The sequence below is a fragment of the Chrysemys picta genome, chromosome 5 (assembly GCF_011386835.1).
Source record: "Chrysemys picta bellii isolate R12L10 chromosome 5, ASM1138683v2, whole genome shotgun sequence".
NCBI lineage: Eukaryota > Metazoa > Chordata > Testudines > Emydidae > Chrysemys > Chrysemys picta.
The window spans coordinates 73,693,128-73,710,077 of NC_088795.1; the positions used below are offsets into that span (position 1 = coordinate 73,693,128).

A 16,950-nucleotide genomic window follows, 5' to 3' on the forward strand; every position below is an offset into this window, starting at 1 on the left:
TTGACTTTTTAACATATTTTTCTGTCTTTTTTAATAACTTTAGAAGTATCAGTTATGTCAATTCTAGTCTTCCCTGGTTTTGCTAGAGGGATTGGGGCTCTCAGATTATAAGATTTTACACATGAATTGAAGGAATGAAGGTGTTTAAATTGGAACAAAGTTTTTTTGTGAGGATGCCTGTTATGCCAGGATAGTCTCCGGGGGGGAGATCCAGACAGTTTTTGGTCCCTTTCTCTTGAGAACATTTTAAACTAAACCAATTTTTTTTACATCTTGTAGCAGGACTTTAAAAATAACCTTTCGGATTACAGTCCCTTGGGCCTTTGCACTCTTATTTTAGCCCCCAGCTACAGTACCTCAAAGTACTTCATGGTGCCAGTGCCTTGATATATGCAAACTCCTGACACAGTGAATTCCCTCATTTTTGTTTTTTCTCATTAACATTTTGTTTCATAAACTTCATGTGAACTGGTTATACCCAGAGGCAATAGAAAATTAACAGAAGAAGTCAGGAAAGACCAAAGATCAATAACTCCTCCATGTCCCTCCATCAACACCCACACTCAGACACACCTCTGCAACTGCAGGACTTTGAACATGTGATATATACCTACCTTGCCCAATTGTACAATCCTCACTCAATGCTCCAGAGAGGCAAAAAGGACCATATCCAGACCTTTGAGATTCAGATATTCATGCTTTACACAGAATTATTAATACACATCTTACATGATACACTGTCTGGAGTGGCTCACGACTGTGCATGCCAAGCTCAGGGCAGACTGTCAAAAAACAGGGTAGACACCCCAAACTGGTGGTATGTTCTATCATTAAATTTCGCCAACCCAGTAATTAATGTCAACTCCTGAATCACTATAGCAGTCTTACCATGGAGTTACAGACAGACCCCTTAGGCTCTCTAGTCTATCTTGCCACCCAGGCATGCTGGACTTAGTGATAAATGGTCACTTACATGAAAAATCACAAAATATTCTGGTTGCTCCAAGTCCCAGGAGACCAGTCACTTACCCCAGATCTTGGAACTTGGATCTCATACCAAAGACCATGCTGGTAGCCAACTCTAGAGTAAACTAACTAAGGATTTATTAACTAGGAAAAAGAAATGAGAATTATTTATAGTTTACAGCAAAAAAATAAGTTTCAGTCTACATTTCAAATGGTGACAGTTATAGTAATCTGTAAAATCTAAATGTCTTTCAGGGCTAACTCTTGCCAAGCAGAATGGGGAACTCTTTGCTTATGTTTAGGAATCTTTGCCCCTCAGAATCCAGACATGGAAGAAAGATTCAGTTTCTCCTGTCAGGGATTTTTATCCTTTCCACTCCAGAGTCCAAAGTTATGGGCTGAGTTATGCATTGGTCTCTCCTTCCTGGAAGGATTTAGGAAATGCAATCACAACGTCTTTTTTCTTTTGATGCTACACAATACGTCATTTGCCTTCAGTAGGCCATGGACAAGCACTTTACCTTAATCAATGCTTCTTTTCCTGTTTGGTGAGTTACACAGTTACAGAGGATTATGGTGCAAACACTCAGTATAACTTTATACCATGGGCTGTAGAGATTATAAGTGAGATAAATACGTGCAGCATTCTACCAGCATTTCATAAAATCTAAACACATCTTTATCAACTTAACATCTAATATCTATTTTGATAATACTACCGCACAGTAAGCAAGACTGGATTCCAACTATGCATTTGTGAGTATTCAGTGAGGGCCTTGGCATGAGCTGGCACCTGGTCTGCCAGCGTCACAATGATATTAAGGTGTTTTTAAAATGAATCATAGGACTGTATTATATGTATCTATTTTTTCTATTAAAAATACCTCCAGACACCAAAGAATGGAACTGAGAACCAAAGGCTCTCCCATCCCCCTAAAAATATGTTCCATCTGTAAACTAACCTAAGCTGAAGTTTTTTTCCCTGCTACTCTAGATTTTTTGAGACTTTCCCATTCCTGTAAAGTTTTAATTAATTCATCAGCACTTTCAGAGACTTTGAGCAAACTTAAAGGCCAACGGCTGTTATAATTAGAAATTGAAAGGAGGAAAACAGACTGCTCCTTATTACTTTAGAAGAATCGAGCAGCCAGAAAAACCTCACTGGCTGTGCACATCAAGAATCTTTTACGGGACATCTGTGCCAAGATGGACTGTCATTCACTGCCTTCTCCCCTTGCACTTGGGAAGGATTTACAGCTGTTTGCCTGTGCCAGTGTGAGACAGGGTAAACAATGAAGTCCTCAGACAATCTCTGGCTCCAACATCTTACCTAACTAGTGAATGCTGTGTGCAGCCTTCTTTTTGCAACTTCTGCCTTCTTTTTGCAAACACATCTGCTGGGAATTTGACTGGTAAATGTCTTGGCAAACTCTATTCATGATAGAAAAGAAGTAAATTAAACCAACTCCTTATCACCCTTGATGTTGCCTGATCTTTGGGAATTAATTGTGCCACTGTCCTATGTATGTGCTCCATCTGGTATTGTGCTCTGAAATGCATGCAAAATGGCAGTTGTATAATGGACATGGCAGAGACTTAGTATATACTGAGTATATTACTATTAGTTTTGTATCTGGGCAGGAGGACAATACCATTTTTACTGCTACCATGGTAAAAATGCAAATTAAAAGAGCTTAGTTCGATCCTTGTGATTATGTCCTGGATTGCCAAGTATGTGCTACCAGTTGAAGTGTATGTCTACTATCCATTAAATGGGGCATAAACACTCCTTTTTCTTAAAAGAAATTTAATTTCACGCAGTGCTGGTACTTGAAGTCTTGTCCAATGAAGTAAAAAATGGTGCTGGGGTGGGTGAGATTTGTCATGAGAATGATTTTATAGTTTTAAAACTTAGATTCAAAGTACTTATGTGTATTTACAATCATTTCAAACTTTTAACGTTGTCTGTGAGAACGTATTTAACGCCAATATTTTAAAAGGGCTCTAGAGGTGATCCTGGCAATTACAGACTGGTAAGTCTAATGTCAGTACCGGGCAAATTAGTTGAAACAATAGTAAAGAATAAAATTGTCAGACACATAAAAGAACATAAATTGTTGGGCAAAAATCAACATGGTTTCAGTAAAGGGAAATAATGTTTTACTAATCTATTAGAGTTCTTTGAAGGGGCCAATAAACATGTGGACATAGTGTACTTAGATTTCCAGAAAGCCTTTGACAAGATCCCTCACCAAAAACTCTTACATAAATTAAGTTGTCATGGGATAAGAGGGAAGACCTTTTCATGAATTGAGAACTGGTTAAAAGACAGGGAACAAAGGGTAAGAATAAACAGTAAATTTTCAGAATGGAGAGGGGGTAACTAGTGGTGTTCCCCAAGGATCAGTCCTAGGACCAATCCTATTCAACTTATTCATAAATGATCTGTAGAAAGGGGTAAACAGTGAGGTGGCAAAGTTTGCGATGATACTAAACTGCTCAAGATAGTTAAGACTAAAGCAGACTGTGAAGAACTTCAAAAAGATCTCATAAACCTAAGGGTTTGGGCAACAAAATGGCAAAAGAAATTTAATGTGGATAAATGTAAAGTAATGCACATTGGAAAAAATAACTCCAACTATACATACAATATGATGGAGACTAATTTAGCTACAACTAATGAGGAAAGAGATCTTGGAGTCATCGTGGATAGTTCTCTGAAGACAACCACGCAGTATGCAGCGGCAGTCAAAAAAGCAAACAGGATGTTAAGGAATCATTAAAAAGGGGATAGAGAATATCTTATTGCCCTTATATAAATCCATGGTACGCCCACATCTTGAATACTGCGTACAGATATGGTCTTCTCATCTCAAAAAAGATATAGTGGCATTAGAAAAGCTTCAGAGAAGGGCAACTAAAATGATTAGGGCTTTGGAACGGGTCCCATATGAGGAGAGATTAAAGAGGCTAGGACTTTTCAGCTTGGAAAAGAGGAGACTAAGGAGGGATATGATAGAGGTATATAAAATCATGAGTGGTGTGGAGAAAGTGAATAAGGAAAAGTTATTTATTTGTTCCCATAATATAAGAACTAGGGGCCACCAAATGAAATGAATGGGCAGCAGGTTTAAAACAAATAAAAGGAAGTTCTTCTTCACACAGCACACAGTCAACCTGTGGAACTCCTTGCCTGAGGAGGTTGTGAAGGCTAGAACTATAACAGGGTGTAAAAGAGAACTAGATACAATGATGGAGGTTAAGTCCATTAATGGCTATTAGCCAGGATGGGTAAGGAATTGTGTTCCTAGCCTCTGTTTGTCAGAGGGTGGAGATGGATGGCAGGAGAGAGATCACTTGATCATTGCCTATTAGATTCACTCCCTCTGGGACACCTGGCATTGGTCACTGTCAGTAAACAGGATACTGGGCTGGATGGACCTTCGATCTGACCCAGTATGGCCATTCTTATGTTCTTATGTAAAATGGTGACCACGAGTAAATTTGTTCTGGACTTTATGGGTCCTGCTTTCAAGATCCTACAGGAAAATCATCCCTTTTCCTGATTCCAAACTTAAATGTTAAGATTTGGCTCTGTTCTGCTATAGGGCTTATTTAATATTCAGTGAGTCTGTCCGAGATTGCGCTCATGCTAAGCCTGAACCCACTCCTTTCTGGCCCCCATTGAGAATTCATGGATTTGATACAACCACTTTACAACAGTGATGGGAAATCCCAGAAGTGAAACACTCTGAAATTAAACCAAATAGCATATATGAAAAATCATCAAAGTTTTAGGACTGACTAACTCTCTTCTCTCTGAAAGAGAGACAGGTAACTTTTTAGAAGTGTCTGCTTCATATCCTTAATGACTTTGAGTCAATCTCAGTCCATCAGTTTGCCATATTTACGTTGTACAAAAGCAATATAACATTCACCCAGCCCCATATTGCATACTGCACAGTTTCTGCACCACTCAAATTCTCTCATCAAGGTTAGTGTCAACCTGTGATCCACAGTCCCCTGCTTTCTCGGTGTTTCATTCAAGCTGTGCTTGACTTCTTTTAACCTGGCCTTTTCCTTTTTATGTTTCACACAAAGAACAGGACCTTTTAAGTTACTGCATATCAGTTAATATGAAAGGAGGCTTGTTGCTTGGCATTCAGTCTGTAGATTCTGATGTCTGAAAGATTATCTAAGGACGTATTGTGCTCTCACACTAGTAAGTGTAGTAAAGCCAGTGTAAGTACTGCTTACTTAAAAGGCAGAGGGTGAACAGGGGCATTCCCATTTTTGCACCCATGTGAATGCAGCTAATGTTCTCTAGGAGAGACACTATGGTATTCAGGGCACTAAACCACATTGTGTGAAAAGCACTCTGTAAATTGGTAGCAATTGGAAGCCTCTTATGATGCTGTATTGAATTGCCGTGACCTTGACAACAGAGTCAGGGCACCATCTTTGCTATTCAAGGGCAATATATCATTTGAACAGATTATTAAATTGAGCAGTAGTTCTGACACGATTTGCCATTCATTTCATGTACCGGAGATAACTTGAACAGCTCATTTTAGAACTCTGTTTCAGTCATTTCCTGAATCCTAGACATGCATTTGCAGTTATTAAATGTCATTAAACTGGTATTATTCCATAGTACCACATAAAGTTGTTTTTAGATTAAGGTTACACATTCAGAAGAGCACTGATATTTATTTTGCAGTAGATGTTTTCATGACCTTCAATGCACAAAACTGAGACTGCCTCTCCCTTTCTGACTCACCACACCACTTGCCTTCCTCAGGAACACTCAGGGCCAGCTCCAGCCGACCAAGCACATGGTTGGGGTGGCACCTTGTAAGGGGCGGCCAATCTTCGGGTGGCGGGGGGCGCTCGGTTTTGGTGGGGTTTTTTTTGGTTCGGTGGGGTAGCGCTTGAAGTTTTTTTGTTGTTGTTTTTGTTTCGGCCGGGCGGCGCTCGGGGGGGGGGTGTTACGGTGGGGCGGCACTCTTTTTTGTTGTTGCTTGGGGCGGCAAAAAGGTTAGAGCCGGCCCTGGGAACACTTAAGCATTCTGGGTAAAATCATGGCTCCACTGAAGTCACTGGGAGCTTTGCCACTGACTTCAGTGAAGCCAGGATTTCACTCTGTCTCAATGAGATGGGAGAGCTGAAAGCTAAGCATTGCTTGCAATGTTTAAAAGGGACATTAGTTTAGTAATATAATTGTCTGTATTGTTAACTAATCAAAGGCAGGAATTGTCACTCTGTTAGCACTGGAAGTTCTGTTTATCTCAGTAGCATCTTTTTTGACATAAATTAATGCAAATTTCCTCAAAGGGGAAAAAAATGTCATGTTGGTTTTTAAAATAGGTAAAGGAATTTAAGGTGTGACTAACTACCCTGTCATTATGCTGTAATTATTTTTTTAAAACATAAGAGACACTGACTTTGTACATTATCAATTCTAAATTTACCACATGTGGGGAAAGCATTTAAGAAAAGATTTTCAAAACTGCTTAGGGGGTTTAGGAGCACAAATCCCATTGGCTTTCTATGTATTATGTGCTTCTAAATCCCTTAGCCACTTTTTAAAAAAAATCTCTCCCTTAGTTTTGGTCTTTTCAGGAAAATTTGATGCCACTAGTAGTGGCAACAGCAATTTGCACAATGTGCTACAGCTGTTGGCTGTCAACCTGTGTTTTGGAGCAACCTGAGTCTTCATGATGAGCAGTTACAGAAGATGCACTCTGTCTTGTAATGTCCCCAGTCAAACTGATCAGTAGTGCGTTGTCACTCTCACCCTCCATGAATAACATCACGAGTTTCTTCACAGCTAATCAGTTAGCAAAAATACTCAACAAATCTGTTGTCCATGTTTGGATGTTGTAGCAAATACACAGTGGGAATGGCCTCTCTGCACCCCGATCACTTTTTAAAAGTGTCTGCATTATGCAGTGGAACTATGCTGTCTTATCCGTCTCTCCCTGACTCTCAGTGCCTCGGCCCATTCTCCAAATAAGTTCCCCGACTCCAGTTTAGAAGACTGTGCTGTTAAATTTCTGCATAGACTCCTGCATGCTACTTAATTCATCGCTGCAGTTCTGTCCTAGGGATTCAGAGAACAGTGATTTCCGGTTTCTGTTCTCTTCTGATAGGAGCTGCTATCAGAGTGCACAAGCCATTTAAAACTCCCCTAAGCTTTGATGAATGTAAAGAGTGACAAAGAGAAACTACTCAACTAGGACCTGAGAGGACTGTGAATCAAATCATGGCAGAGTACTGACAGGAGTCTGCAAAGTGGCAGAAAAAGAAACCGCCTCTTTTAGAGAAATATTTTGTGAAAATTATGGTTAGAAAACATAGATGGTTTTCATTAAAGGGACGACAAATTTTTAAAATTTATAAAGATTTTGGTTTCCTTAATAACAAATCTTCTTGGAAAGAATTTGTTTTAAAAAATAGCATTTTTGCAAATCAGCATGGTTTTAACTGGCACATCCAAATGTGCGTAGTAAGAAAAACGTGTCTGCTTGCTTCCACCCTCTGCCTCATCCACTCATTTCCAACCCGGACACCACCACCCAAACCAGGATAAAAAGAGAAATTCTTATTTAATCTTCTTCAGTATAAGAAAGGGGTTGCAATATAAAGGAAACACTGCTTTAAATGTCCTTAATATTGAACAGTCTTCTACAGAACTGATTTGGGCTTGTTCCAACAGCCAGGAAGTAAATATGCCTTTAACTTTCACAACATATTTAGACATTTTTAGCAACCTAAAGTTTATCAACCAGGTCTTTATGTATCTTAATCATTCAAAGCCTGGACTAGCACAATGCTTACTTAAATCACAGGCTTCCACCAGTGCTTAAGATCCCACGAGTCAGCTTTCTCTACACAGTGCAGGGTTTTTTTTATAAATATCTCTACCCAAGAGATTTGGTGAAAAGTGTAATTGTAATTCCTCTCATTGATTAAGAGAAATAGGGAAATACTTAAACATTCAAAACTCTAGATTGTAAAACTGAATAGTCTAATATTTGATAAATAACCTAATAGTAGTTTGTTGTGGAACTGACAGTTTTGACACTTTCTGCCAAAAATATTTTGTATTTACAGTTCCCCCATTTTATGGAGGTGCCCAAGAAGCAAGTACATTTATCAGTTATGGTGGAGGATATTGTTTTTTGCATAGCTAACATACTAATATCCCTAGTTTCAGACAGTCATGGTACAGAAGATTTAGCAAGGGATGATGCCCTCTCATCCTCACTTTTAACGCCTGCATGGCTTAAACTTCTTGCCTCTAAGGCTTTCCACAATCCCACTTCGGCCCATGTTTCAGATTCTGTTTCATGGCATGCCCCTCCTTCCATGATTCCCTCTATGTACTGAATGACTCATAGACTCATAGACTTTAAGGTCAGAAGGGACCATTATGATCATCTAGTCTGACCTCCCGCATGATACAGGCCACAAAAGCCGTCCCAACCCCTTTCCCTTGACTCTGCTGTTGAAGTCCCCAAATCCTGTGGTTTAAAGACTTCAAGTAGCAGAGAATCCTCCAGCTAGCGACCCCTGCCCCATGCTGCGGAGGAAGGCGAAAAACCTCCAGGGCCTCTGCCAATCTACCCTGGAGGAAAATTCCTTCCCGACCCCAAATATGGCGATCAGTAGAACCCTGAGCATGTAGGCAAGATTCTCCAGCCAGACCCTCATTGGCCATTGATACTATTTACCAGCGATGGCACACTGTTTATTTGACTAAAATCATGTTATCCTATTAAACCATTCCCTCCATAAACTTATCAAGCTTAATCTTAAAGCCTGACAGCAATCCAGTGTGCCAAGTCCCTTTCTTCTCAGCGAAATTCTTCTTAAGTATTAAAACAACAAGGAGTCTGGTGGCACCTTAAAGACTAACAGATTTATTTGGGCATAAGCTTTCGTGAGTAAAAACCTCACTTCTTCGGATGCATCCAAGGGACTTGGCACACAAATCTGTTAGTCTTTAAGGTGCCACCAGACTCCTTGTTGTTTTTGTAGATACAGACTAACACGGCTACCCCCTGATACTTGACACCTTCCTAAGTATTGTCTACACTAGGAAAGAGGTGTCTTGTTAACCTATGTTAGCTAACAATTGTTAAAATCCTACTATAGACAAGACAAGTTGTAGCTTTAACATGTTAGCTGGTCAAGGAAAACCTGACCCCCTGTTAGGCCCATGAGGAGCCAGTGCCTGCTCTTTATGACCTGGACACTTAGGGTATGTCTATATTGCAATGAAAAACCTGCATCACCAAGTCTCAGGGCCCGGGTCAATTGACTCTGGCTTGCAGGTCTAAAAATTGCAGTGTAGATATTCAGGCTTGGGCTGGAGCTCAGGCTTTGTGACTCTACCCCTCTGCCCCCATGGGTCTTGGAGCCCAAGCTCCAGCTCAAATGTCTACACTGCAGTATTTAGTCCCACAGCCAAAGCCCTGTGAGCCTGAGTCAGCTGACCCGGGCCAGCCACAGCCATGCTGCAGGTCTTTTATTGCTGGGTAGATATACCCTTTAAGCACAAGGAGCTGGAGCCTACAGCAGCATAAGTTCCTCTCCGTCAATACCTTCTTTTTCCCAAGTGAAGGAGCAGCAAGGAAAGCAGGGAGAGCCAGGGCCTGCAAGTCTCCTGACTCTTAGTATCCTCCCCTTCACTCCTCTAGCATTGGTAGCCATTCTGGGATTATGATGCCTGAACTCTATTTAAGCCCTCTTCACTAGTGTTTTTGTCCCAGCGTGCACTGTGATGGTGTTTCAGAATCTTGATGCACATTAAGGCATAAATACAAAGTTTGCAGTGTTTTCTGGATGACAGCATTGTTTCCAACTGCATCAAATTCTAACATGGAGGATTTTAAGGGCCAGATTTCTAAAGGGGCCTCAATCAGGCATTCGTTTCTGTGTCTATATTTTTTCCCAGACAAAACCGTTGAGTGCTTTTTTTTCTCAGCATACTCAGCTGTGTGTACAGGTAATAGAAATTGGGGGTGAACAAATGGGCTTTGCATGTAACCATTCTATCTTTTGTATGTATCATAGAATATCAGGATTGGAAGGGACCTCAGGAGGAGCTCAAAGCAGGACCAATCCCCAGACAGATTTTTACCCCAGTTTCCTAAATGGCTCCCTCAAGGATTGAACTCACAACCCTGGGTTTAGTAGGCCAATGCTCAAACCACTGAGCTATCCCTCCCACCCCCCTGTATGAATATTAGAGTATGTATGAGTATTAGAATCTGTGTATTTAGGAAGCTGCTCAATAATTGCATATGTACAAATGAGGAAAACTTTTTGAAAATTTAGACTTGCAATTTTTTCTGTAGTTTTAAATCAAAGCCCAATAACTTAGAAATGCATATTAGCCTGTTATTGGAAATGGGGAACTCAGATGCATGCTTCCTTAATCAAGAAAAAACAACAACAAAGCTACATGCTCTCTGAGACTTCCTGCTTTCCTTACCCTGTTATACAAGAGAATCTTGTAGGATTTGCAGGCAGCATGGTGTTGATTCTCTGTAGAATATTCCCTGCCGTTCTGACAGCAGTTTGAATGGCTCCATTCAGTTTCTAACAATGGCAAAGGCCGCATAGAAGTACCACAAAGCAGGAGTATGAGCCCGACTGAAATACTTTTATTATCAAACCCTTCTCCCCACCCGAAATAAAATAATGCTCTCTGACTGGAAGAGTAGATAGAAGCAAAGAAAGGATAAGATATGGGAAGGGGATGGACACACACAACAATGCAGAGAACAGAGAAACAAATGCTGAAGAGCATTTCTTTAGTAGAAAGAGGAGAGGGGAAACAGGGAGAACTGGGCAGATAGGAAGTGAGCTAAAGGAAACTTTAAAAAGGAAAACTCTCTCTAGAACAGTATATGATAGATTGAATCTATCCCTTAAATGTAGAAGAATAATATAAGAAAATTCCCTTGCCGGACAAAAATATGAAAACCCTATTAATACCATAAGGTTTTAAAAGTGAAACATTGAAATAAGTATTTATTTTATTGTTAACTCTAGTTTCATAGCCTCTCTGTTTTAGTTGGTGTCTATGCTTTGAGTATATAATATGAAGAGCGGAACATTAAGAAAACAGCTCAGAACCTTTGAAAAACAGGCTCTAATTCTCCAGGTCCCTTAATTTCAAGGAAATTTGACATGAACTCTGTCTCCCATGCACTTAGCTTGAGCAGCATTTTTCATAAGTGGAGGTTATTTGTTTTTGTAAACTCCTTTTACTGTGGTTATTACTGTGTGATTATTGAAGCTACCCTTTCCCATATGCTGCAGAATAATTTCCCTGTCTCCACAATTGTTACCTACCACCAGATAAAGCCAGACACATGACAGGATTCTGACTGACTGACTAATGGCTAGCATTCTGTTGACAACTCCTGATCCCAGCTGGGTTGGCATAAATTCCATCTGCCTTAATACCTTCCTTCTCCTCCACAAGAAGGGACCTGGAGAAATCAAGATCCTCCAGTATCATCTTGCTCTCTTTAAATTCTTTTCAAAGGTTTTCTGCTAATTTAAATCACAGAAGGGCTAAAGGGATGAGTTCTGCCCATTTTCTTCTTTATCCCTTTCAAATTATTTGTCTAGGTCTCAATCATCCTTCCAAGTTAGACATGACTCCCTTTAGAGTCTATCAATGCTACTCCTGGAGCTGCCTGCGGGAACTGAGAGAGAGAGAGAGATTTCCTCCATCCTCTTAGAGAGCTAAATGTGCTGCTTAGCTCCTGCCTGCCTGGGGAGTCATCAATTGTGTTCAGAACCTGAATGCAGATTCCCAATATGATCACAAATTACAGTAACACTAGACAACTATTTCCCTTGCAGACATCTTAGAAACTAACATTATAATAATTGTACATAGTACTCATATAGCACTGTACAAACAATAACTAATTAACCTTCAGAACACCATTCTAAGGTAGCTAGGTAGTTACTATCATCCCCTTTTTACAGAGGGAGAAACAGAGAAATTAAGTGTCTAGTTCAGTGATACTCAGACTGAGGCTCGGGAGCCACAGTTGGCTCTTTAATGTCTTTCTTGCAGCTCTTTGCAGCACATGATATTAAAACACTGTGTGATTTAATTATTAATCAAAGTTATTAACCAGTCAGGATGCTTTTACTATGTTATTAACCAATTGCAGTCGATAAAATAATAATACTTGGTCAGTCAATGATCTGTGATGGGATGTTAGATAGGGTGGGATCTGAGTTACTACAGAGAATTCTTTCCTGGGTGCTGCCTGGTGAGTCTTGCCCACATGCTCAGGGTTTAGCTGATCGCCATATTTGGGGTCGGGAAGGAATTTTCCTCCAGGGCAGATTGGCAGAGGCCCTGGAGGTTTTTTGCCTTCCTCTGCAGCATGGGGCACGGGTCACTTGCTGGAGGATTCTCTGCACCTTGAGGTCTTTAAACCACGATTTGAGGACTTCAGTAACTCAGGCATAGGTTAGGGGTTTGTTACAGGAGTGGGTGGGTGAGATTCTGTGGCCTGCGTTGTGCAGGAGGTCAGACTAGATGATCATCATGGTCCCTTCTGACCTTAAAGTCTGAGAGTCTATTTTGCTGTGAGAATAATATATATACACTAGGGCTGTCAATCGCAGTTAACACATGTGATTAACTCAAAACAAATTAATGTGTTATTTTTTTAAACGAGCATTAATCACACATCTCTGGAGATGGGGCTCAGCAGCAGCTGGTTGGGGAGAGAGGCATCCCGTTGCCTGCCTCATCCCCTCGCCTGCCTCATCCCCTCCCCCTGGACAGGGCCAGCCTTAGGGGTGGCAAGGGGAGCCACCACCTAGGGTGCCCTGCTTACGGGTGCACCGTTGCGTGCCTCCGGGGCAGGGATGCCCCTCCTCCCGACGCCTTGCTCCACTGCTGCTCCCACTTCCTCCCTCCCCCACATGGAGCCACCCCTGGCCAACCTGCTTAGGACCAGGAACCTGCCTCCTGTCTGCTGCGCAGAGTGCGGGTTGCGGGGGGGCGGGGGCTGATGTTGGGATGTCCCTCTCCCGCTGCCCATGTACGCGGTCACCGCTGAGCTGGGGGTCAGGGAACAGGGGGATCCTGTCTGCTGCTGACTCAGGAGTGAGTGCTGCTGAGAGCAGATGCGGCTGGCTGAAAAAGTGTTCAGGCTCATGAGTGCTCTGCTTAGAGACAGTGCTCCCCCAACACACACACATACTTCCTCCCCCCCCCCCCCCCACCTGCCCAACACACACACATACTTCCTCCCCCCCCCCCCCACCTGCCCAACACACACACACTCACACCAAACCAAAATCTGAAACTGCATCCCTGGTGAGCCAGGAGTGGCCAGAGGGCTGTGGGATGGCAACAGCATGGAGCCCGCCTTGAGCCAAGTGCCAGACACCACAAGCCATAGCAGCTATGTAGAAGTAAGGGTATGTTGTAATTTAAATCAATATATTTTAAAATGTAGAAAACATCAAAAAATATTTAAATAAATGGTATTCTATTATTGTTTAACAGTGCAATTAAAACTGTGATTAATCACGACTATTTATTAATCATGATTGATTTTTTAATAGTTTGACAGCCCTTTATATATATATATATATATATATATATATATATATATATATATATATATATATATATATATATATATATAAAGGGCTGTCAAACTATTAAAAAATCAATCATGATTTTATATGTATATGTATATATATATACACACACACACACACATATATAAAACAAACTAAATATTTCCCATCATACTATTCAAATATGAATATATAGCACTATTGTAAATGAAACAATGGATTCCCTCTATTGTGACTTTTGGGGGGGGGGGGTAATGTTGATCGCTAATTTGGCTCCTGAACCACTGAGGTCTTTGTATCACTGCTCTAGTTTAAGGTCACACAGTAATTGAGTGGTAAAGCCAGGATTAGAATTCAAAAGTTCTTAGCTCATTCAGCTAGACTACATTGCCTCCAATATGAGAGAGTCAATAATAATGCTTTATTCTGTATTAAAAGGCTGTGCTACTTGTACGTAACATTTGAAAGTGACTATGCTTCCATTGGCATAACTTTCAATGGCAATAATCGTAGCTATCTACAAAAGTTTTCACTGAAAATTGAAAATGTGTGATCTTAATTGTTGCTCTATTCACTCTCCATTTTTGATGTTCTTGAAAGGAGTGCCAAATTGTACACCCATTTAAAGTGTATTATTATATACATGTGTAATGTGTATGTGATATTCTGAACACTTGTGTTAATTTCTCAATTTACATATATATGTCAGACAAGGAAAGCTAAAGATTTAGCTCCAGACTTTGGTTGTGCAAGAGATTTTTAAATAGTGCAGTTAAGTAACTCAAGGAGGCTCATGCATGTAATGCCGAATAAACTTGGCACCTTCTCTCGTTATCACTGGCAGTTTCCACATTGCTTTTCAGTATTTGTGTCTTCCAAGAACAGAACCAGTGCCACGTATATGGTGTATGGTCCTGAAGTTGCAGTACTAATTATTGCTTGACAATAAATTACCTTAAGTCTCAAAAGGTTACTTTCCTTTTCAGAATAAGTTCTACTGCATATTGGCCTCAGAATCCATACAGGACCAGCTCCAGGGTTTTTGCCGCCCCAAGCAGCGAAAAAAAAAAAGCCACAATCGCAATTGCGAGTGGCAGCACTCCGGTGGCAGCTCCACCGCGCCGCTTTCTTCTTCGGCGGCAATTCGGCGGCAGGTCCTTCCCTCCAAGAAGGACAGGGACCCTCCGCCGAATTGCCGCCGAAGAGCCCGACGTGCTGCCCCTTCCCCTTGTAGGGTGACCAGACAGCAAGGGTGAAAAATCGGGACGGGGGCGGGGGGTAATAGGAGCCTATATAAGAAAAAGACCCAAAAATCGGGACTGTCCCTATAAAATCGGGACATCTGGTCACCCTATCCCCTTGGCCGCCCCAAGCATCTGCTTGCTGGGCTGGTGCCTCGAGTCGGCCCTGGATCCATATAAACAGGACTGGGGACGCGCAAAGCTCCAAACATGTTTTCAATGCAAATTTAAGTGCTCTTTAAGCTTCTGCATATGAAATGCCAGTATTTGACCTTATCTGCAGCAATTTTAATGTCAAAATAAAAACAAGCACTGGAACTGTGTGTGTCTGAGCTTTAGAAAAATATCACCCTGAATTCTGATAGAGATTCAAACAGAAGGAGTTTCCTCTGAATGAACTTGATCTGGGGCTTGCTTTGTTGGCAGGAGAGGAACAATCAAACTAAACTTTGTCCTCCCAAGATTTTTTTTATTCCAGTCCATATGCCCAAAACTATTCTAATACATAACGGAATCTCAATTTCTTTACAGAATTTTTCAAATACTGGTGCAGAGGAAGGAATAGATCACTTCCCGTATACAATCTCTTCAACCTCTCTGCCACATAGAAAATCCCATTAGTGATACATAAGCAATGTGCTTATAGCTATATCTCTAATTTCTGACTGAACCAACACAGAGTCAAATCTCAACATCCTCTTCCTCACAAATCCTATTCTGCAGCCTGCTCTATAATGTGAAATGTTGCTGCTTGGTTTTGCAGATTCGAAATGTGGCAGCCAATCTCTGTGTGGACAGTAAACATGGGGCCACAGGGACGGAGCTGAGGCTAGATGTTTGTGTGAAGGACGGCTCAGAACGGACATGGTCACATGAACAGGTATTTTAACGACATAAAGAAAAATGCAGTGTAAAATTGTTGCTTCTCTTCCCCAGATTCTAAAGACTTTTCTGAGGTTTTCTCCTCCTCCTAAGTCTAAACACGGTGTGGACTTTTTAAAAATCTATTGTTGGCCTTAATAGCTTTTACAAAGCAAACCTTAATATTACCTTAGGTTTTCCACTAGTCATCTTTTTTGCTATTTTCCCCAGCTTCATTTATGGAAAGAGGAGTTATGCCCAGAAGTTCTTTAGGCTTCCGATTTTTGCTTAGTTACACAAAAATGTTGACTTTGATTCATTTAGCTCTTAGCATTTCTGAAAGTGGACATGTTTGTCATGAAACATCCACATCTGTATTATAAAAGAGCAGAGGAGCCTACCAGACATGTCTCCTTCTTGTCCCTTCAGCTGAATAACCCTAATGACTGGAAATGAGATAAAAAGATTTCAGATATGGTGGATTCAAAGATTGGTCAGGTCAATGGCCAAGAAAATGATCTTAGCAGTTATGTTTTAAATGAATTTGGGGTAGAAGGAAGCAATATGTGTTTCCAATAGTAACCATGTGGATTCAGAGAGGCCAGAAAGGAAGAGGTGGAAATAAAATAAAGTACATTAATTAATTTATTATCAATCATGTTTATTAGGACAGTACCTAAGAGCCAACCAATAATTATGCTAGGCACTATACTAGTAGATAGTCCCTGGCCTGATGAGTATACAGTCTCAATAGACAGGACAGACATGGGGCATGAGAATGGATCTAATACACTAGGAGGGTGAACCATGTGATGGCAACAAACATTGTGTTAGTTCCCAATATTTTTGGGAGGTGTAGGGGGTTTACTTAAGAGGGGAAAAGCTAAATGGAAAGGAAAGGCCAGAGGGTGAGGGGACAGGTCAGAGGAGAAAGAGGTAAAAGGGGCAGGTGTAATAAGGATGAGGGGAAGAGACTGTGAGGGAGGCAGAGGGTTGGAGCAAACAGCCAATCAGCACAGGGCAGAGAGAGTGCAGTCAAAACTGTAGAAAGTTCTCTGAACACTGAAAGATCCCTGGTTTGGCTGCTTCTACTACAACCATTAGCTGCTCTCTGCTATTTTTCTCCAAGGCCATATGCTGAGGGGGAGGGGAGGGGAAGGGAAGAGGGGAGGCACCACCTGGCTCATAATCCCTGCACAGTCCTGAATCCAGGGAGATTCTGTTACGGTGGGTGGGTGGGCCT

At 41.2% G+C, this 16,950-nt stretch overlaps 3 protein-coding genes across 7 annotated transcripts in view; 2 read left to right on the forward strand and 1 right to left on the reverse strand.

The window, feature by feature from the left end:
* GALNTL6 (polypeptide N-acetylgalactosaminyltransferase like 6) overlaps nucleotides 1–16,950 on the forward strand; it is a 958,556-nt gene that overhangs the window by 914,864 nt on the left and 26,742 nt on the right. For all 5 annotated transcript variants that reach the window (XM_042842096.2, XM_065596587.1, XM_042842097.2 and 2 more), the window contains one exon: nucleotides 15,610–15,726. In XM_042842096.2, the coding sequence (XP_042698030.1) occupies nucleotides 15,610–15,726 (117 nt within the window). The remainder of the gene's footprint in view (nucleotides 1–15,609; nucleotides 15,727–16,950) is intronic.
* The window catches only part of LOC101938927 (uncharacterized), a 220,700-nt gene that overhangs the window by 100,532 nt on the left and 103,218 nt on the right, over nucleotides 1–16,950 (reverse strand). The gene's annotated exons all lie outside the window — the stretch shown is intronic.
* LOC135983682 (uncharacterized) overlaps nucleotides 1–16,950 on the forward strand; it is a 175,859-nt gene that overhangs the window by 12,381 nt on the left and 146,528 nt on the right. The gene's annotated exons all lie outside the window — the stretch shown is intronic.